We start from the raw sequence: 21684 nt of genomic DNA, 5'->3' as shown, positions 1-21684 counted from the left end.
CATATAGTTGTCTTTTTTTTTTTTTTGAAGTTGGTTTCTGTCTTTTAAACTAAATTTAATTTAAAATAGAGGATGGCTTCAGTCTTAAAACATCTGTCTTTCTGAATTGTTTTTTCAAACTGTTGTTAAGATTCCACCTAAGTTGTGCTGCATTCGTCAAATGTGTTTTCTGCTCTATGTACATAGACCTACCCAAGTTATCTTCATGTTGCTGTGTTAGAGACCATTCTTTAACAAGATCACATACGTGTGATGTGCTCAACTTTTTCTGTACTTCATTCTTTTCTTCTGATTCCCATATAGATTAGGAGCACTGAGATTCTAAGGGTACATTTCATGTTTTGAAAATATGCTTATAGAAATTCAAAGACTGCTTAAATATTGTGCAAACAATATGTAGGATGAATTGAAGTTTCCTTATGAGAAGTTTATCAGCAACTATTTTAGCATAAATTCTCAAATTTGCAACAATTTGAAAAGGAAACTGCTTGAAACCATGAATAGAACAGTAATAGTACTTTGAAATTGAATGCGATATCAGTTCTTGCTATGTCTTACTTTGACAATTGAAAACAAATGTCATAAAGGTTCACTTTAAATCTATGGGAAAAGCTGCAGTTATAACCTTGATCCTGTTGCCACAATTCTTTTGTAAATTTTCTTTCTGTAGGACTGTTGGCAGGACATGAGAAACAAAAAGGTGAATTAGGATCAGTTTAGAAAGATTTATCCAATATCCATTAAAGTCCTGTTGATAAGAATGTAACCCTTTTAGTTGACAAACCATTTCACTTCAGTCATTTCATTTTTAATGCAGAACTATACAATGTTGTATTGCATTTTTTTCCACACAGAATTGCTTGTTTCCTTCTTACAATTTTGAATCTCTTTTGAAGAATCTTAAATTCAAGACTATAGGTCAAAATTCAGATGTACTTGTTTAGGAGCAAACCAAAGTAAACTAGAAAAATGGAAATGTAGTGTAAGTTGTGTTTTTTTCTGTTAAAAAATACAAATTTCAGAGTGCTTGTGGAGTGCTTTAACTTGGATTTTTCAACCCCTGATGCAATGGGAGGAAAAAAAAAGTGTTAATTAGTTTATTGGTTTTGAATGCAAAATCTCTGTAATAGCCATAGTAAAAGCATTGTTGCTGCTTTACATAAAAGTTGAAAACTCAAAATGTCTTATCAGTGTCCACTGATTTTTTCTTTCTTACAGCTCTGCCAATATCTGCCGTGCTGAAATGTTTTAATTTTTAAATTTTCTTCCTTTTTATCTTTGTTTTCTCTGTTGCTGCTTTTTCTGTGACACGAGCCCTTCATTATAGTCACTCTTCTTTTTTCCTTCCCCACTTCTTTCTTTTCCTTTTTAAAGCCATGAGAAGCCGATCCATTGGTGAATGTGCTCTGCCATCGGCCTATATACGCAGTGCTAAAAGTGCTCCTGTTCTGATCCATACTTCCAAACCCTTCTTGCCTGATATTGTTCTCACTCCCCTTTCTGATGAGCTTTCAGGTAGTGCCACCTCTGCTAATTTCTGCACCCCCTTTATCACCTTTTTAAACCTTCTGCTTTCAAATTCTGCAAAATCATTAAATTTTGCAAAGTAAAAATACTTTGGGGGATGGGATGGGGGGAGAGGGGAAGAGATTAAGAATGAATATTTTGAATTATGTAATATCATGCTATTTCGCAATTCATTCTGGAACTGTTAGAAGTTAGTGCTGTGCCAATGTTTACTACCATAAAAATGAAAATGAGAGGAATCTCTTGCTTTTTCAATTTATTGGTAAGCAGTAATACAATATCCATCAGAGAGTACAACTAATGTAAAGATTTTGTTCGTGCTTAATGAGGGAGAGAAAGGAAGAAATTTTAGTTTTATTTGCCAGTTACATCTTTCTACTTAATTTTTTGAATTCAGTGTCATAGGTGTTGTGTGGCCAACCATGATAATGATATAATTTAGCTCCCATGAAAAAAGGATTCCTTAAGTATATGGTATCATATAATATGCTTTACAGAATCCCGGTTTTTCATTGGTATATAAAACCTTAAAATCTTAAATACAGTTTTGGATTCTGAAGTGCTATGGTTTGGTTTGGTTTGGTTTTCCAAATTATCTATCTTTACAGAGTTCTAGTTTTATATAATGTTATGTTTGACCCTGCAAACTCCTTGGCTAGGAGTTTTGATAGTAGCTTTCTTTGAAGGAGAGCCTTTGAGCAAGTAGATTAAACAATTAGGGTTTTCACAGGTTTTTAAAAGGCACATATGAAATTTTATAGATAATGTTTTTTCTTGTACTCCAGCTGCTACTTAGGTAGAAATTAGTGAAGGCTGACAATATTATTATGCCTTTGTCTCAATGAGTACAAAAGTGAAAGCACCGTAGGATATATATGCACACACTCAAAACTTTGTACGAATAGAAGGACTTACAGGCAGTACATTTTTATATGGAAGATATGTTCTGTGCTTTCCCACTTTCTTCTTGCCTGCCTCTTGTTACCCAAGAAGTATCAAGAAATGTGTTTTGAAAGTTGTATTCCATGCCAGAATGTGTTTGTATTTTAGCATATCTGCCTCCCAGCTGGTACTGAAAAGCTGTCTTTTCTTTCTGCCTTCAAGCAGAAAAAGGGAGGTAAGGTTGGTTTAAGGAAAGTTGTGATTGGATGAGAATACCCAGAACTACCAATTTCAGTGTCTTCCTTACTGTAACATCCTAGGAACCAGGCCAGCATTTCTTCCAAGTATGTGCGCCATCAGAGATGCAGCCCTCTGTGGCACACTCATGATGTAGTCAGTAAAACCTCCTTAGGATAGTGTCCTATTTTGACTGTATACCAGTGTGCAGGGGTGAGACCTGGTTGCCAAGGAGGCTGTTCATTTGGATTTTAAAACATCGTATTTTCGGTGCTGATAATACAATAGCAGTTTTTCATTACCTTAATTTCTTCTATTCTACAACAAGGAAATTTCTGTTGGCACAAGCACTACACGATTGTATGAAAATGTTTGTATACTTGTATGTGCTAGTCCTGCATACATGAGCACCTAATAAATAATACTGGATCAACATTGAAATAAATATAGCTGAGTTTATTTCAATGTGTGGAGCTGCTTGGCGTGCATTTGGAGTTCTCCATCCAGTAATTTTTAGCATCCTAGAAATCATAATCACTGCATGCATGCAATCCTCAGGCTGGTACTTTATATAAAATGAAGTTTATAAAACATATGAAAGATGCATATTGAGGGCTCAGGATGAGATCAATTTATCATAAATATATATGTATAAATCTCATCTATAACCTTATCATGCATATTTTAGCTGCATCCGATGGTCCTCAGTTGCTGCTTTCATTAAGACCAATTTCTTACAGCTGCAAAAAGAAATTCTTGAGGCTCTATAGGCACGGTCCATGTTAATATTTGCCTAAGTCAATGAAGACTGAAATAGCAGTTGTATCTAGAGAGCAACATCCATTTTATTGAATGTTAGTCTGTAAAGTCAAATAATAAGTTGAACAGGAATGTTGTAGAGAAATTTGTTGCTGGTGAAAGCAGAAGAGAAAGGAAATGGTTAATAAATATTGCAGTATACAACAGTTTTCAGTTTATGTTTATTTTCTGGAAGAGCTTATATGTATACTCTCTTTCTCAGTATAGACTTCTCCATTTCCTGTCCAATAGCTTCTTTACAGTTCAGTAAACTTTGAATTGGGTCAAACTCCAATTTTCAAATTATAACTTCCCTGAAAAATTGAGCGTGGAAATGACCACTTTTCATCATATTCCAACACATACGCTTAGTTAGCACTGATATATCTGATTCCTCCAGGTTATATGCTTTGCTCAGAAGGAAAATATGACAAAATCCCTTTCCAGCTCTTTCTCAGAAAAGTGAGCACTTCAAAACGGGTGACATTTTTAAGGTGACTTCTTGTTACCATAATTAAATATTATTGAAATAGGTGTAAAGACCATGAAATAATAATTTGAAATATTTTTAAATGAATTCAACGTAATTTCTTTGTTTTGGCAATAACACACTGGGAGGGGATTTTAGGATGTACTGAGTTCAAGTAAATCCAGTTACTGCAGACCTGAAGATAAACTCTCTAGATAGAACAAGGTAAGTCTGTTCATTGTGGCAACTGTTACTCTTCATTGTTATTCTTGATTTTAAAAGCATATCTACAACTTTTTGAGCCGTATGTTTAAAAAATAAATCAGGGGAATAAATGATTCTATGAGAAAAGGAACTAACAGAAAACTGACAAAGTTGTTTTACCTTAATGTTCAAGTGCCTGTCCCTTAAAAAGACAGCAAGGGATAGCTTGAATTTGTGCAATTAGTTGAAGAGATACTTAGCGTTGGCTGTATCAGTGATTTTATAGTATGTAGTATTCCTGTGACATATCAAGAAATGTGATGAGGTATGTGAAGGTTCTTTATTTTGGTGGATGATATGAAGTGGGTTGAAGATATTTCTGTACGTTTCCTAGGTGATCTCTGTTGGAACTGCAGCTTTCATTACAGTTAACTATGATGTGTGCTGATGGTAGAGTATTAGCTGTCTCAACAGAGACCAGGAATCACTAATTTAAATGGTCATAACAAATATTCTTGTCTTTACATAAGTAAAAGTGATTTTACTCTAATGTTAGCTGTTGTGTGGCTGCAGGATTTTTTCAGTAGCGGGGTTCTTAATTTGGTAATTCTTAGGACTCATGTTGAGTAAAACCGGAAGAAGATGGGGAGGTTAGCTTCCATTTAACATTTAGTTTTGCATTTTGAAGATGAGAGATGTTTCAAAAAACATTGTTTTAGAGGAAAAAAAAGTATATTGTTAAATAATCTGTTATTTATAGTAATCTTTTCCCTACAGGGGCCGTTCTTCCATAAAGATTAAAAAAAATAATTAAGTCTTCAGGTATACACTATATTACATATGCCATAATACTCGTACCTGTATACTATTGTTTCTGTTATTTCAGTAACGTATGTACATGCACACAAGTTATGAAAAAGTAATAGTTAGTCACTTCAGGAGGCAATTCTAATCTTCCAGAAAACTTGTATGTTCTCTTTGGAGTTGTGTATTTTTCTGAAGATGTAAATTCTATGAAGGGTACTATTGTTAAGCTAATTTATATTCAAGTTAACCATTTCTTCAAGCTAGTTGGTATAATATTGGTTGAATTATTGAACTTATTGGCACAGCCCTAGCTTTAACTGTACTTCCAAACGTTCCATGGTCTCACTGTTTGTTCTCATGCATGTTAACATTTAAAACTGTGTTCTGATGGTCTAACTCATTTATATTACATTCTGTACTGGATATTATGTGTGTTTGTTTTTAACACTCTAGTACTGGAAAAAGTATATTCATTGTACTTAAGTAAACAAGGCTCTGGACTTTCCTGGCTTTTTAAATCTCATAATTAGGATGTAGTGGTAAATAAATATGGTCTCTGTACGTAAAAGCTTGTGTGTATTACATATACCTTTTTCCTACAGACATTGATGATGCTCAAATTCTTCCACGTCCACCTCGAGTCAGACATTTTTCACAGAGTGAGGATGCTCCAAGTGAAGTTTTTGGTGCATTAAATGAGGAACAGCCGCTGCCACGAAGTAGCAGCACCTCTGACATCCTGGAACCATTCGCAGTTGAACGAGCCAAAGGTGCAGTTCCTGTCATTGACAGTTCATCCCATCACGCTCCAAGCTTACAGAGTTCCACTGAGACCTCTTCAATGCATAGATCCACTGAAAGCCATATTACTGATACAAATAGCAGAGAGTCCTCCTTGGAAGTTGGGGATAGTATTTATGACCATCTTTGTCATTTAATAGGGCCGGTAGAATTTGCAAACACAACCTTTGAACAAAGCCAATATGTTGACCTTGAAGGTGAAGATGATCTTCTTTCCTCTCTGAGAGAATATCTTAAAGAAAAAGAAGAACTTTGCGGTAACTTTGAGATAGATAAATGTGAGGCTTCTGCTCACGAAGGTGATACATCAGTAAATAGGAATGATAGATTACCACTGGATGGATTAGAAAATAGTGATCAGACTGCTCAATGCACGAATAGCATCACTGTTACAGAAAGAGCTGATAACACAGAGCTGCACCTAGAACAAAACCAAAGTGGCTTTATAAGTAATATTGCACCTACTCAAGTAGACATTTTTGCAAGAAATGAAGTGCTCGATAAAGCCAGACAGTTGAATATTGATAAACAATATGAAAACCTGTTTGATCATGGGTCAAGTAGTCCTAGCAGCAAAGAAGGGAAGAGATATCTGTACAGGCAAGCAGCCACTGAAGCTGATGTAGATTCAGCTGTGGAAGCAGCATTAGCTGAAAAGCATAGAAGTACCCAATTTAATGAAAAAATAACCAACTCACGTGTTATGCATGCAAAGAAAATTCTTCCTAAAGCACAAGTTAACCCTCAAATGCCTCACATCACAGGTACAAGCAAACTGTCACCAACTAAACGGAGTATATCTGAAACAGTAACTCATAGGGCCAAAATCATGAAAATAACAACTAAAAAAAGAAATAGTGTTCATGTAACTTTTAGACCATCTACAGAATCAGTTCAATTTTACAACCCTCTTGAGAACAAAGAGGCTGCTTGGAAAGCACGACTTCGTAAACTCAGTGGCTTCAGTAGTGGTGGTAGTGGTAGCAGCAACAGCGGTACCAGTACAAGCACCAGCTCATCAGCTGTCATGGAGCTGGTTAGACCCGGAATATATAGACCTCTAGATGCAATCAATGCTGCTTCAGTTGGTAGCAAGCAAATTAAGGAAACTCCAGAAACTCAAGCAGCCGTGCTGCAAAAAGAAGGTATTGCAGTTAACCAGTTCCATAGCCGTAGTGCATTTAGGTCGTCAGGTCAGGAGTCAGCGCAACAGCAGGGTTCCCTGGGTGGTGTTTATAAAACTGTTGTACATGCTCTTTCGAAGCCGAAGGCAAATGTTTCCCCACAGAGGCAGAACAGAGTGCCAGCAGAGGCTCCACTGAGGGATCTGTACAGTCATGTAATGGGCTATTTTGGAAGGAAAGCTGCAGGTGAGCACTAACAGTGTGCAGAGCGCAAAAGGAGAAAGGCAGCACCAGTTTGGCTTAATGCAACTGAAGCAAGCTCTGATAAGCAATCAAAAGGCTTTGGGATGATCACTGCTTTCCCTGTTTGGTTATGCATGCGCCTATAGCCAGCTGATTTTCTCCCAGCATAAGTTACTTTTACATACTTTAAATTACTAATTTCCCTTTTTAAAGATATTTAGTTGAACCTCTTTGCTGCTGAAGACCATCACATTAGGGAAGAGGAAGAGACAATAAATGACCTAATAAAGGACAAAACCTTGAGAGTTCTGAATTTTCATCTACCATGCAGAGCCTCAAAATTCAGCCTACCAAATGATTGGCATGTGAACATGATATCAGAGTGTACTACTCCCCTGTAACTGTACTTTGTTTGTCAGAAGGACCTGGCTATCAACCAGCTACGTTCAACTGACTACATTTCTGGTTCATTTAGTGTGTTTTCTTCCTCCTCCTCTTCCTCGCCCCCTCTTTTTCCTCCTCCAAAACAAAAAAGCCCCTCAAATTTACATTTGGAGGTCAGTTTGGATAACATTTTTAAAAATTGTGGACAGAAATCTGTTACTGGAATCATTTTGTTGTGACAGTTCTCTGTGAATAGACATAAGGTTTTGTCTGAATCTTTTCAAAACATTCTGTAGGCCTTTCTGTATGCATTCCTCAAAATGGATACAGTTACATCTTGGCAACATCTTTCATTGCTTCTTTTTTCCTTGAAATCATTCATGGATGTTCATGAAGGTCTCAGGATAGTCCTGCTAACTATGAGACCTCTCTGGACTGAGCAAAAAAGAAGGCTGTCGCTCTAATATCCATTGGCTTAGTTCACATCCTAAATAACCTTAAATGAACAATAAATTAACTTTCAGCAGTAATGTAGGTTTTCCTTTTTTCCCATTATTATGCTAGCATGATTAACAGAGGTTCTGTAACGCATCCTGCATTGAGATGTTAATGCCACCTGAGGGCAGTCTGTGAAAGCATAGCACCATGACAAATGGGAAGTAGTGTGATTGTCGCATTTATCTACAAAAAAAAAAAAAAATTGTTCTCAGTGATTTCTGTTTCTCTGTAGGATCTTTTCTGACAGAGATATCTAGAAAACATTTTATTTAAAATCTGTAATGTCAAGCAGAGCCTCAACATGGAGCCATGAGAGAGGACACTGAGGGGAAAATTCGTATAGAGAAAAAAAGAACTGAAAAAAATTGAAAACTTTAAAGGCTAAGATCATGGAGTTAGGTCTAACAGCCACTGCTAAAAATTAAAAGGATAATTATATCAAAAATATAGAACTAATACTTGAGTGAACTTAATTAATTGTTCATCACCATTTGACCATCCAGAGATTGAAGTTTCATTCCATATAGTAGCATGCTGTTTTATTACATAAGACTTTTATTTGCACATTTATACTAAGTGTATACAGTGCCACATTGACATTTGTCATTATTTTATATTGCAATCTAGTTTTTCCACTACATTGCTTTTCATTAAAAATGCAATGAAGAAGGGGTGCCTGTAGGAATCGTATACAATTGTTAGGATTTATTCCTTAATTTTTTGTGATATGGAGGAAGAATATGTGCTGTATCCTTAAAGCAAGCATTAACAACTTTAAGTAGTGCTTTCCTATAAGCTTTCTTGCTCTTAAAGGTTTTACTGGAAATTGACTAACACCTGCTTAGTGGGAAGAAGTTGTTTTACTAATTCCTACAGTAGAATCTGCTTAAAAAGAGGGAATTCTTAAAATGCATGTTTGGCAATTTTGATTATTTTTTTTTATTTATTAGCAGGGCTTCTTTATTTGTTGCCTTTTGTTTTGAAAATGTGTTGGTTTGTTCTTTACTATATACAGTTATTCATTTGCTTTTAGCTAATAGAGAGGACATGAGTCAAAAGCTGCACCCTGTTGATAGTGATATTGGCAGCAGCAATACAAATGTTCCTGACCTCATGGATGAATTTATAGCTGAGAGACTCCGCAGTGGTAGTGCACTGGTAAGCCTTTAAATTTCCTATATTTCAATATGTAATCTGCACATTTGTGTGAACTAATAAATGACATTATTAAATCACTTTACTACATAGTAAGATGTTTATCTTGCTCTGTTTTTTATGAATCAGAATTCAGAATATCACTAAATTATTCCTTGGCTTTAAATCATTTTGAAATAGACTTCTGGTATTTTATGCATTCGTGTTTACATTTTTATTAAATTTTTATTGTTCAAACAAGGTAGAAATGTCAGATGAATAGTCTCATTGAATTAAATGACTTTAATTGCATCTGCAAAGATCTTTGTACACAGGCAGCTCCAGGATAATAGTTTATATGTAAATTTGCAGACTGCAGTGTAATTCTGTATTTATGCAAATACTGGAGTACTGTAGTATGGTACTTACTATTCCCTACCGTTTCAGCCAGTGCAAGACTACAAAACTACATTAACATATGTTTTTCCTTTTTTTTCCTACTTAAAAGTGTTGAAAAATTTCTTGTACTTTTCTGTTAACAGAACCAACTTTTCATATGCTTTATTCCTATGCTTTTCCAGTAATGTCATGTTGTTTTGATTATCATTCATAATCAAAAATTTCAATCAATTTTAAGTCAAGAATTTCAGGTTACACTTGAATGCTTACCAAATAAGACAAGTGATTTGAAGAGATGAGTGTTTTATTAAGTAGCAAAGAAGGGGAAAATATTCAGAGAAATGCTGCAAATGAAGAACAGCATGGGTGATAATTGAAATGTATTGTTTCAAAGTTGTTCTGTTCTTTTTTCTACTTTTTTATTTTTTTATTTTTTTTAAAGGAAAAGGTCATTGTAAGACGAGCTACTGTAGAAAGTTGGCAACAAGTATCTTAGTTGTTGCTATTGAGGGACAGATTCTTCAAGGTGATTGGAGAAATTAATTTATCAGCATCTTTAATTATGGAAAGGGAGGACCTATAGAGTTTGTTCAAATGTATGCTTTTTTCCTTTTTTTTTTTTTAATTGAAATTATGTTTATGAATTTTTTTTTCATCTTGCGTTACAAGATAAAAATGCTAACTTGCAGTTAATGATTTTTTACATATTTCAAGTCGGTAAAACAGAAGTCATCAGAGCTGGCCACAGAAAAAGAGAGAAAGAGAAGGGGGTGTTGTTCATTTTCTCACATAGTTGGTCAAGAACTTTGATTATTAATAGTTCAGGTGAGAGGATTGATACTTTCCTCAGGTAGCAAAAAACAGCCAAGGTAAGTTTGAGTAAGTGTTATGAAACTTGCCTGTCACTGATCTTGCAATCTAGCACACAAGAATGGATATTCTGTTTTAAAACAAAGTACCAAGTTATTAAGATTACTGTTAGTTTATGGATCTATTGAACACTAAATCCTTGTATTTTGTCAGACTTGTCATTCTGAGTAAATCTCGAATTAGTAGTAAGATGGTGACGGGAAAAGAAGTGACTAGAACTAATGTAAGTCACCTTCAGTCTCTTAGTTTACAATGCATAAAGATTTCAAGCCATTTCATAAAAGATCATAAATTTCTACATTTATCTTTTTTCTCCTTCTCAAACAAACAGTCCCACTTTCCACAGTCCTTTCCACTCCATGAAGAGTGACTTAAAGAAAAGGCTTGAGTAGAACAGCTTACTTTTACATGAGCAAATCTGTATGCGTTATTTCTTGTATATACTTTTTTTGCCTTAAGTCAATACTAAGTTTTGGCTTAATCGTAAGAAAATTAGATGTGTATTAGAAAATTAATTTGCTTGTGGTGTACATGAAATTTTTGATTATAGCATCATAGTCTATAAGCCAGAAAACACCATACTTCTTGAAATCTTTTTTCTGCTTGTGCCTGAAACAAAGGTTAACAAGTCTTGTTTAGAATAATTTGGAGACGATGCACTTCTTTACTATTCTTTTCTAAAGTCTTATATAAGTGCAGCTCATTTTAGTCTGAATCCTTGTCTTTTAAAATATGTACCCAAACATCTGTTGTGCAAATACAATTTATATGTATGAAATTGTGTGACTACATAGGTTCTTCATTTTCTGCTGTCTGGGGTTTTAGGAAGTCTTGGCTATGTAGGATGATGAAAATTTTTGGTTTAGGTATTTGTCAGCTGTTTGTTATATATACATTTATATATATGTATATATATACACGTGATTATATATATATACACATACGTGTATATATATATAAAAGTGTATATATATACATTTATATATATACGTGTACATATATACATTTTTATACATTATTATATACATATATATACATTATATATATACATTTGCAAATGACATTTGCTTTTTCCATTGTATGTAAATAAGCCATCCAAGGTTGTAAACTACTTTGTCTCTTCAATGTTTAGAATGTGACAAGACGAGGAAGCAGTCCTGGCAGCCTGGAAGTTCCAAAAGACCTTCCTGATGTATTGAACAAACAGAACCAAATGCGTCCTATAGACGACCCAGGCGTGCCATCCGAATGGACATCGCCTGCTAGTGCAGGCAGCAGTGACCTCATCAGTTCAGATAGCCACTCTGACTCATTCAGTGCTTTTCAGTATGATGGCCGCAAATTTGAAAGCAAGTATACTTTTTCAAAGTAGGAGCATTTTTGGTTGACTGCTCGTGAATTTCCTTTTCCGAGTTTTCTTTTTTAAGTTATATGCCAGCAGTCTTCTGTAAAAAGAGCTTATTTTGATTCCCCACAGAAATTACTAGTAGGTTAATGGAGCAAGCAGGATTCTTGAGAGAATCGTTTTTATAGTATATGAATAAAACAGCACTGAAACATTGCTGTACAAAAGCTGAACAACAGTGCACAGAAGTTAGAAAGCAATATTTATTGTCTTTTCTCTGAAGTGTATCTGTGTTTTACACACAAAATGTAAAAATGAAAGACTGCTTACTTCAGAATTTATTTCAATTCTTTTGAAAAATTTAGGTAAAAGGTAAAGAAGGCCATCTGATATTTTTACAGTGGTCTTTTTATAACTGTAGATTAATCGAGATACTAAACGTAATATCATAAAATTAGTATGCTATTCTAATAACTTAGTATGCTTTTTATTCATTTCATGCATCTGTTCCCACTCTTACTCATATGAAGGGATTATTGTAGTTGCTTGGAATTATGTTTTCATGTATTACAAAAGGGAGAAATAATGTTTGTATGGCAGAAGTATTTATTGATGAAATTGCAATTTTTATATATATATATATATATAGATGTTTTGTAACTAAGTTATGTTATTTGACTACATTTGAGCATGATACTTTGTCTTAAGTGTTGAAAGAAACACTAGCCAGAATGTCATTTGCTGTAATATTTGTAGTTTGAAGTTAGTACTTTAATGAAAAACTTGGCTATTTCTTTCATTTTACAGATTTTGCATATAAACTTCTTAATGTATGTTTCCATTATTTTTACTTTATTCTCATTTAGGTACGCTTACAGCGACTAAGCAGAATACAGGACATGCAATAGGAATGTCTTCTCCAGAAGTTCAGTCACAGTTTTGTGACAGAAATGAGAATGTCCATAATAGCCAATTACTTTCTGCTTTTACATCTTATGTAAATTGTGCAACAGTGTGTTGGAAGCATAGGAGATGTACATACAAGTTTTACATGGAAGATTTTGGAGGTGCTAGGCTTTTGTATTTTATATTAGTGGTATTTTTAAATTGTCAGTTAATACAACACTTCCCTCATACAGATTTCAGCTTTGGCACCGAGGCAGGGACGCCAGCTTCCACTGATGTTGATGCAATTTCAGGACAACAACAGAGTGCTGAGGAGCAAGAAGTAGCCAGTCTAACTACACTCCACATAGATTCGGAAACAAGTAGTCTCAATCAGCAACCATTGTCTGCTGAAGCTGCAACTATTACTGGTAAAGTAGTTTTAAAAAATAATAATTTGTTTCAGAATTTTTCCACCCATCCTGAAGAATACCAGGTTCAGGTTCTGTGATGAATCTATATTCTGTATAAAACAATTCTTGGAATTCAGTTACTGTTTGATTGCAATAGAACACTAATGTGTGAAATAACAATTGGAAATATTTTGTTTGACTTAGCTACATACATAATCCATTTCTTGGTGTTAAATGTGTTTTAAACACTTCATGACATAATCTATGTAATTATCAGAGAGAAAATGTACCACAAAGTGTAAGCTAGATTTTACCAGTGTCCTTATATTACTGGTTGCCAAATAGCTAGTTTTGAGTAAGTTATTTTTCCTTGAAAGGCTTTGCAAGTGCTTTCAAACCAGTGCACAGAAGTCTTATGCGATTCTTTTGTGTACACCCATCTTAACCTCTCTCCATATTGTCTATTGTTAAACTTGGAACTTTCAATATGCAGAATGTTATTGTAACATGTAAGATCAGCTTCCATTTGTGTAACTTAATTCTTTTTCTTTTAGGATTTTCCCTTTTTTTTCATAAAAGTAAGCCTGTAATGAACCAAACTAGTGTTTCACAACCTCAGTCAAACTTATTTTGCAACTATTTCTTGAGAAAGAGAGAGGATTAACAATTAGATTAACAACCATCAAGTGATACAGTTAACCCAAATTGAATGGGCTGCTTTCTGAAAGAGAGAATCTCCCTCTCTCAGAAGTATTTGGAAGAAAGGTCTCTCAACATATTTCATGAATGAGACTTTAAGACATCCATAGTCATTTTTATACTCCTTGTTCCATAACCGTTAAATGCTACCATGCCTACCACAATCCTAGAAACAAGTACTGATTTGTCTGTGAAAGCTTACACCTACCTACAGTGTCCTGTTCTCTGACAAATCAAACTGCATTTTCAGAGATACTGAAAAGACCATCATTCCTTGCAACTATTTTCATATACTGAAATTGCCTTTCTGCTGAAAAAGCATGAAATTAGCTTTTTCAGAGTTGTTGTTTAGCTTGTTCAGCAGTGATCAGCTTGACTTTTATTCTCTTCACTTTTCTCTTTGCTGTGTGTTTGTTGAGAGTCCTTGCAGACAATGTTTTCTGTTTGTTTCTGTGTTAATAATGTCATTACTGTTTGATGTTTTTGTCTAAGTTTGCACTATAATTGTTAAGATTGCAATTAATGACGGAGTAGTCCAGTGAGGAAGTTCCGTGGCTGTCTTTTCTTGTTGTTTGGACCACTGTTTTAGAGAGGCAGCTTTTGTGTGTCATTTGTATCAGTTAAATGCAAGGTTTCCTGAGAGACTTGTGCACTTTTACTGTCTGTCTCTGTCTGACTGTTCCATGCCCCCAACAGTGTTGGAACCCATTGTCTAATTTCTGCTAAATTGACATATTAAAAGAAAACAGAAGGGTTTTTTTGTTTGTTTTTGTTTTTTTTTTTTTTTTTAAATTATTATTATTTTTGTGAAAGATAGACAGCTGTATAGTGAAAAACACATGTATGAAGAAGGGTCCTATAACAGGAAGACTGCAATGTGAATTCTCTTTATTAGATACCAGAAAATCTATGCAGAAACTGAACGTCAAAGCACATTCATAGGAAGCCAGTTTTCAATAGCTCTGCTGCTCAGAAACCTACTTGTTTCTAAACACATTTGGGGGTTTGGGGAAATAAAATTTCTTCCTGGCATATAGGCATTATTTCATATTCTTAGCAAATGACTGAGTTTACTATAGACTGCTGTTTACTAGTCTTGGAACAAGTTAAACCCATAGTATTCGCTGTCAAATTTGAATCCATATATGCTGAGGTATCTTCTAGTGCTTCTTAGATGACTCCAGTAGTTCAGTAATTTTTCCATAATTGTCTGTCCATTATTTTCCATTATATGAAAGTCTGTTTCCCTCTTTCCCTCTCTTCTTCTCTCCCCACCCCATTGCTTTTTCTCTGCACCCATCTCAGTCCCTCTTAGTGAGCAGAATGGAGAAGTAGGAAAAGATTTCTTTGAACATCTTTAAATGTATATTTTATATTATCTTTGTGTGTATGTGGAAAACGAGGGACCGGTAATGAGTGGAGAATATAATTTAACTGTTGAGTTAAACAGTCGTCTGTGTGTGAAGGAGTAGTTGTAAAGGAAAGGCACTACCACAGTTTGTCATTTACAGAAATTAATGACATTTATATGTATGTCCATCTCTCCTGCATAGAGGTGTTGATTTAAACATGGTAAAAGTTGCATTACCTTTGTCATTTAAAACAGATAGAAACCTTTGCAATTTAACAATTTAAGTTCATTTACCACAATTTCTGTTCTGATAACACTTCACATTTTGTGTCAAGTTCTTTAAACAATGTAATTTTCTTCAGAAGAAAGTACATTGACAGCCCAATAATTTGGGGAAAATACTCTTAAGAGCCTCATTTTTGATTTGCTATCCCTAAAGTCCAATTAAACTTGTTTAGCAGAAGATAGTGCAGAAGAAAAACACAGCTCCCTCCCCCTCTGTAGATATCTAAGTAGAGATCAAGTAGTTGCCTAGAGAGGTTGCCAAGTGGTGATCATGGCAAGATGCCTTTGCAACACTGCCAAACTTGTGTTATTATGTCTTAGAGGAAATAACATTCCTCGCACTACATAGAATATTCCCTCCATATGGATTTTCTAATCAGCAGATAAACATCAAAGAATATCAGTTCCTGGTATGAACTTTTATTTATAAATTAACATGTATGCATCCATAAACCTGGAAAAAAATAGTTGTTCCAGCAAAATTTCTGCTTAAATAATTTGCTGGAGAGAAATTTAGATGAAGGAATGTGCAGAGAAATTTGTCTGATTCAGAGCACTGAAAGTGCTCCAGAATAAATGCAGCTAAAATATTTCTGACTTAAAATGGAGCTCTGTTAATCCATTTGACTATCTGATTTTGATGTTCATCTCTCAGCTTTCCTGCATGTAATTTGTTGTCTTTTGGAGCACCATTCACAGGGAGATCTGCTTAGAGTTTTTATAACTTTTCTTTCTCTCTCTCTTTTTTTTTTTTTTTTTAACAGATTTGGTATATTAAAGTAGTTCAGTTTATTTTAATGCTATGCTTAGTCAACATTTCAGCTCAAGAAAATAGAAAAGGCTTTTAAGGTAACTGTTAAAAATTGCATTTGCAGGCTCTGAAAGTGCTTCTCCAATCCAATCTGCTCTTGGATCCCGATCACAGACACCCTCTCCTGCCACTCTTCATGCAGATCATATTGAGCAGAAGGATCTGCAGCTGGATGAGAAGCTCCACCACTCTGTTTTACAGACGCCAGATGACCTAGGCAGTATCTGGAATAGAAACTATAAACCTGTTCTTTTTTTTCCTTTCCAGTACAATGTAGTAAAATAGCTAGTACCCCATTAGCTGTAGACAATCCTGTACAAGTCTATTTCATTTACACTTTTAAAAATACTTGATTGCAGTTATTTTCTTTAAAAGCAAACAAAACCCTTTTTGCATTTTGTCTTGCATTTCATTAGAACTATTTGCAGTAGATTACTGGTCCACACATTAATAATTGTTCTTTTTGATACGTAGAGTTGTGCCAACTTAACTTGCTATGTCGTCCTCCCATGGACAGTTCTATCATTAACATACAAGTAATAAGACACGATTTTTAAGTAGTGTTTTAATTTCTTCTTGGAATATCTGTTGTTTTCCCTTTATTGTTTATAAAATATATAATTACTTTAGTTATCAAATTCTAGAATATGTTTTGTAATGTACAAAGTTCCCACTTCTCCTATATTTCATCTCATGGAAACAGAAGGTCTGATGCATGTATCAGACCTTTTTCTTTTAAGTAGCCTACTGATGGACAAAAATGCCATAATTTTGCTTTATACTTTGAAATCTACAACCCAGAAACCATTAGTGTCTCTACCACAGTGGTCCAGATCTTCAAAAGAAGAAGCTATGTGATCAGGCAGAATTCAGGTGTCATTTTCATTTTGTATGCCTGTGGGAGCTGCAAGATTTTCAGAAGATCTCAACAGGTTCTGGTGCTGAGGTGTTTTGAAAATAAGTGTGAGAGGAACTGGAGTTAAAATCTGGATACGTGCAGCTTTAAAACTATGGCTCTTCAGCTGGTTTGGTGTGTTTGTGTAGCCACATCAAGAGCGAGCCATTGTAATCTATCATTTTTCTTTGTACGGATGAACTGAAATGAACAGACCTTCCACCTAAAAAGACTGTTCGTTCATATAATGTGTAGAGATAATGTGTACCGATGTGTAGGGAGAACTGGTTGAGAGTAAGACTGCATGATGCTAGGTTACTGAATGTTGCCTCTCAGTCATACAAATTTACCACTTAAAGAACATTAGCCAGAGACAACTGTTTACTCCAATCTTACTCTTCAATTTGCAAGTAAAATACATGGATAGTAGATTCTAAGGAAAATCATCTTTCTGTTTTATTGGAAAAAAAATATAAAGTTGATATGTAGCTATTCTTGGAGGAAGGCAAATGGAGTTCTGGAGATTCATTGACTCCAAAATAAGAAGTTAAGAAACTTCTTACAAATGTATTGGCCCAGTGAGGTCCATCAGATTAGTATTAGGGCTGCAGCAGTGACCTAGATTATTACTTACAGAATGAATATAAGAAACAGAACTATTCTTTTAGAGAGTTTGAAAGTAAATTTATACATGTAGTTAAACATTTTTGAGATGGCTTAATGGGTAAGAAATATCTTGCTCTAAAAGCCTTTTTCCCTTTGGTTTTAAGAAAACTGTATGTAATAGTTATAGCAGAACTTTTCTTTCTCTGAAGTAGGTCTCACTGTACTTTTTTCTTCCATTACAGAAACTAGTGAATTTCCCTCAGAATGTTGCAGTGTGATGGCTGGGGGAACACTTACAGGATGGCATGCAGATGTTGCTACTGTGATGTGGAGGCGGATGCTAGGAATTTTGGGGGATGTCAACAGCATCATGGATCCAGAAATTCATGCCCAGGTTTTTGATTACCTATGTGAACTGTGGCAGAATCTGGCCAAGGTAAAAGAACGGAACATCTTCTCCAAGCTGACCTGATTGGTCAGGATTTTCAGAGGGAAAAACCATCACTGTATATATTTCCCTTAAATGTTTTTATCTTTTTGTTTTGTTTTTGATGATTGCAGATAAGAGACAATCTTGGTATTTCAACAGATAATCTAACTTCACCATCTCCACCAGTTTTAATTCCACCACTAAGAATTCTAACACCTTGGCTGTTCAAGGTAAATTTGAGCACTGAGCAGTGAAACAGAAGTAAAAAATTGTGTAATGTGTGTAACTTACTTTTGTCTTCTATGAATAATAAAAACTTTTCTAAAACTGTAGGCAACAATGCTGACTGATAAATACAAACAAGGCAAGCTACATGCTTATAAGCTCATTTGTAAGACAATGAAGCGAAGACAAGATGTATCTCCAAACAAGGATTTTTTAACTCATTTCTACAATATAATGCACTGTGGACTTCTTCATGTTGATCAGGTAAGTTTAATTATGATATTGAAGTTAAAATAAATAGAGCTAACAATTAAGTTGTTTTGTTGGGAATACTGAATGGATTTTAGCTGAGTAATTTAACTTTGTCTTTAAAAATAGTTACATGACTGATCCTTTTTACAAGCTTTGATAACTGGCCCACATGTTCTTGGTTGTAATCAGGAATGCTTTTTTTTGTAGTCCATTTCAAGCAAATAAGAGGGTAGAAAGGGTACTCTTTCTTTTTTTACTGATTGTATGGTACAGATTGAAGCATACAAGAATGAAGGAAGTAGATCTCTCTAATGTCTGCTCTTCTTCTTACTTGCTCCCTGATGTAACAGTTCAGCTAGTGGAAGAGTAAATTGTGCTCACTATATGTCTGGAATAGTTTATTTCTACAGCAAGTATAGGAACCAGCAAAATGAGACATACTAAGTATATTTAATTGTGGGAGGAGATCTTTATAAGATTTAATATGAAAAAGTCTGAAAATACTGTACGGCTTACACATTCTTTTTAGAGGTGTACATCAGAGGTGGGAAAAAGTTGTTTTTGTGACCTTTTTAGATGAGCACTTGAAGGTATGGGGAGAACAAAGGTTCAAACAGCCCTGGTTTTTTAGCTGGGCTAACCAAAACTACTTTAAAATTATTCCACAGACAGCTATAGATAGGACAGATCTCCTATCTCTGTCCTCTAACAACTACTTTACTCTACTTTTCTTACTGGATTGAAAATCTTCATATAACATATTGCCATCTGGTTGGATACCATTGTTATTGGAAAATTATGTGGAGGGGGAAAAGGGTTTCCTTTTTGCCTAATCTTGGGATGCTTTTTAATACTGATTATATTTTACACTTCTTTTAATACTTTGGAAGGGAATGCATCATGTACGTTATTTTAAAAACTGCTTCACTAAGTCTACAATCACGTAATATACTGTGTTGAATAACTATATACCAGGTATGTTATAAAACTCTTTATTATAATTCTTCTATGGTTCCATAAAGGATATAGGTAAGAGCTTAATACCTTTCTAAAAGTTATAGTCAGGTGACACTTGTTGGAGGGGATTTAAACATGTTGTTAAGAATGTATGAGCAACTTGACGTAGTGAGTAGTATCCTTGCCCATGGCAGTGGGGTTGGAACTAGATGATCTCCAAGGTCCCTTCCTATCCAGCCATTCTATGATTCTATATAAGAAGTGGTTATCTCACTATCTCTCCTCTGTAGATATTTAAATGAATTGTTAGTCATCTATTAAACTGTTTAAATGTAAGTGGATATAAGATGGGACGTGATGCAAAGCTGGTGCAATAGTGTCCAAAGTTAAATCTAGCAAGTTAATCCATAAAGTATACCACAGCTTACTTGTATTAATATGAATATTCATGAGGAATATATCTTTTTAGTGCTACACCTTCCTCAGTAATGAGAATTTAGAGTGTCATAATTGCTCCAATGAATTTGCATGCTTTTTTATTCTCAAGCTTCAGTAAATACCTGCCTTTTTCATTCAATGTTCATCTTCTTGACATTCTTCTTTTCCTTTTTTCCTTCTTCCTCTTGCAAGGATATTGTCAATACAATCATCAAGCACTGCTCTCCTCAGTTCTTTTCACTTGGTTTGCCTGGTGCCACCATGCTTATTATGGATTTCATTGTGGCAGCAGGAAGAGTGGCAGCTTCTTCTTTTCTCAATGTAAGTGCTCATCAGATCATTCTCATTTATGGGCAAATAGGAAGGATATGAGAGAAAACTGATGAATATTTTTCCTTGGCTAGGGGGTTCATTAATCTCCATACGTCAGTGTAACAGTTAGAAAATACAGGTACTGTCAGTGCTTCGCTCTAGAACACTACACATGCAAGTCCTCTACAGAAAATGTAATGCAAAGAATACAAAAATTACTGTAGAAACAGTAATTTGGGAGTCCTAGAATTTATGACTGCTTTAAAATGTTTTAAAATAAATGTCCATTTAGACTGTAACTTCATTTTAGAAGTATGTATATATGTGTATATAGATATACTTGTATACTGGGTGTGTATGCATGTATAGATATATTTCTATATCTAGTATACACATATATATATCTATATACACACTGCAATGACTTTCATACTCTGGCTCAAGAACTCATGTATCTGATATTGCTGGCCTTTTCAGATGTCTCTGATATTGTTCCCTAGGCATCTTCAGCCTTGTATGGTGATACTGATATGATTACCTAGGTTTTGTTGACCTTGCATGACTGTACTCTCTCAAAGGTCCACAGTACTCCCCTCCAGTTGTCAGCAACTTTTGGCTGTTTCTCAAATCATTCTCCCTTTAAATCACCTATGAAATTTAGCTTCCCTTAAGACACTATCAAAGCTGACCTTTGTCATCTTCTTACACCGTTATCTGTCACATCCAGCAGTCTCATGTCACATCCAGTGATTTTCCACATCCAGTTCAGTTAGCTTAACCTAAGACCCGAACCTAGTTAGCCGCTCAGTCATTTGTCTGTAGTCCTAACAATTCCCCCGCTTCCCTTCAACCGGCTTGGAAAATGGGAACAAGAAGTGTGCATGAGTAGCAATCCATGGAGCTATGGTCTCAGTTTACTCAGCTTTGCAGAATTTGGAGAAGGAGAAAGGAGATAGCTGTGCAGAGTTTCAGTTATTGTTCTTTATTAAGGCAGCTAGAAATGTCACCTTCCTGATTGCAGTAAGAATACTCCTCATATTTTTTTTTCTTTCAGGCACCAAGAGTTGAAGCACAAGTTCTTTTAGGATCTCTTGTCTGTTTTCCCAATTTATATCACGAACTACCAGCTCTTCACCCAAACATTCCGGACATTGCTGTGTCTCAGTTTACAGATGTTAAGGTAGGAAATTAAGTATATGTGGATAGTATTCAACCACCAAGTATATTTTTAATATGATGTTGTTCCATGAAATATTAACTACAATTTTAAGATTCTAATTTTTTTCACAAGTCATTTCAAATAGATTATAAGGCTTAAGACTACAAAAAATCTTGTAAAACTATATGCTTCTAAATGTACTGACTGTTTACTTGAGCTTCATTGAGAGGGACAGTTGAGTCCG

At 34.9% G+C, this 21684-nt stretch overlaps 1 protein-coding gene across 17 annotated transcripts in view; it reads left to right on the top strand.

The window, feature by feature from the left end:
• The window catches only part of RALGAPA1 (Ral GTPase activating protein catalytic subunit alpha 1), a 125674-nt gene that overhangs the window by 38355 nt on the left and 65635 nt on the right, over positions 1–21684 (top strand). For 6 of the 17 annotated variants that reach the window (XM_032188268.1, XM_032188267.1, XM_032188269.1 and 3 more), the window contains exons 17-28: positions 1375–1515; positions 5527–7095; positions 9008–9132; positions 11510–11726; positions 12589–12789; positions 12862–13038; positions 16231–16383; positions 17910–18103; positions 18229–18327; positions 18431–18586; positions 20162–20290; positions 21336–21461. In XM_032188268.1, coding sequence (XP_032044159.1) covers positions 1375–1515; positions 5527–7095; positions 9008–9132; positions 11510–11726; positions 12589–12789; positions 12862–13038; positions 16231–16383; positions 17910–18103; positions 18229–18327; positions 18431–18586; positions 20162–20290; positions 21336–21461 — 3287 coding nt within the window. The remainder of the gene's footprint in view (positions 1–1374; positions 1516–5526; positions 7096–9007; positions 9133–11509; positions 11727–12588; positions 12790–12861; positions 13039–16230; positions 16384–17909; positions 18104–18228; positions 18328–18430; positions 18587–20161; positions 20291–21335; positions 21462–21684) is intronic. The other 11 variants (XM_032188284.1, XM_032188278.1, XM_032188280.1 and 8 more) reach the window with 8 other exon arrangements.

Source organism: Aythya fuligula, chromosome 5 (assembly GCF_009819795.1).
Source record: "Aythya fuligula isolate bAytFul2 chromosome 5, bAytFul2.pri, whole genome shotgun sequence".
NCBI classification, from domain to species: domain Eukaryota; kingdom Metazoa; phylum Chordata; class Aves; order Anseriformes; family Anatidae; genus Aythya; species Aythya fuligula.
The sequence above is the reverse complement of the archived record's forward strand: the minus strand, read 5'-3'. Positions and strand labels throughout refer to the sequence as shown.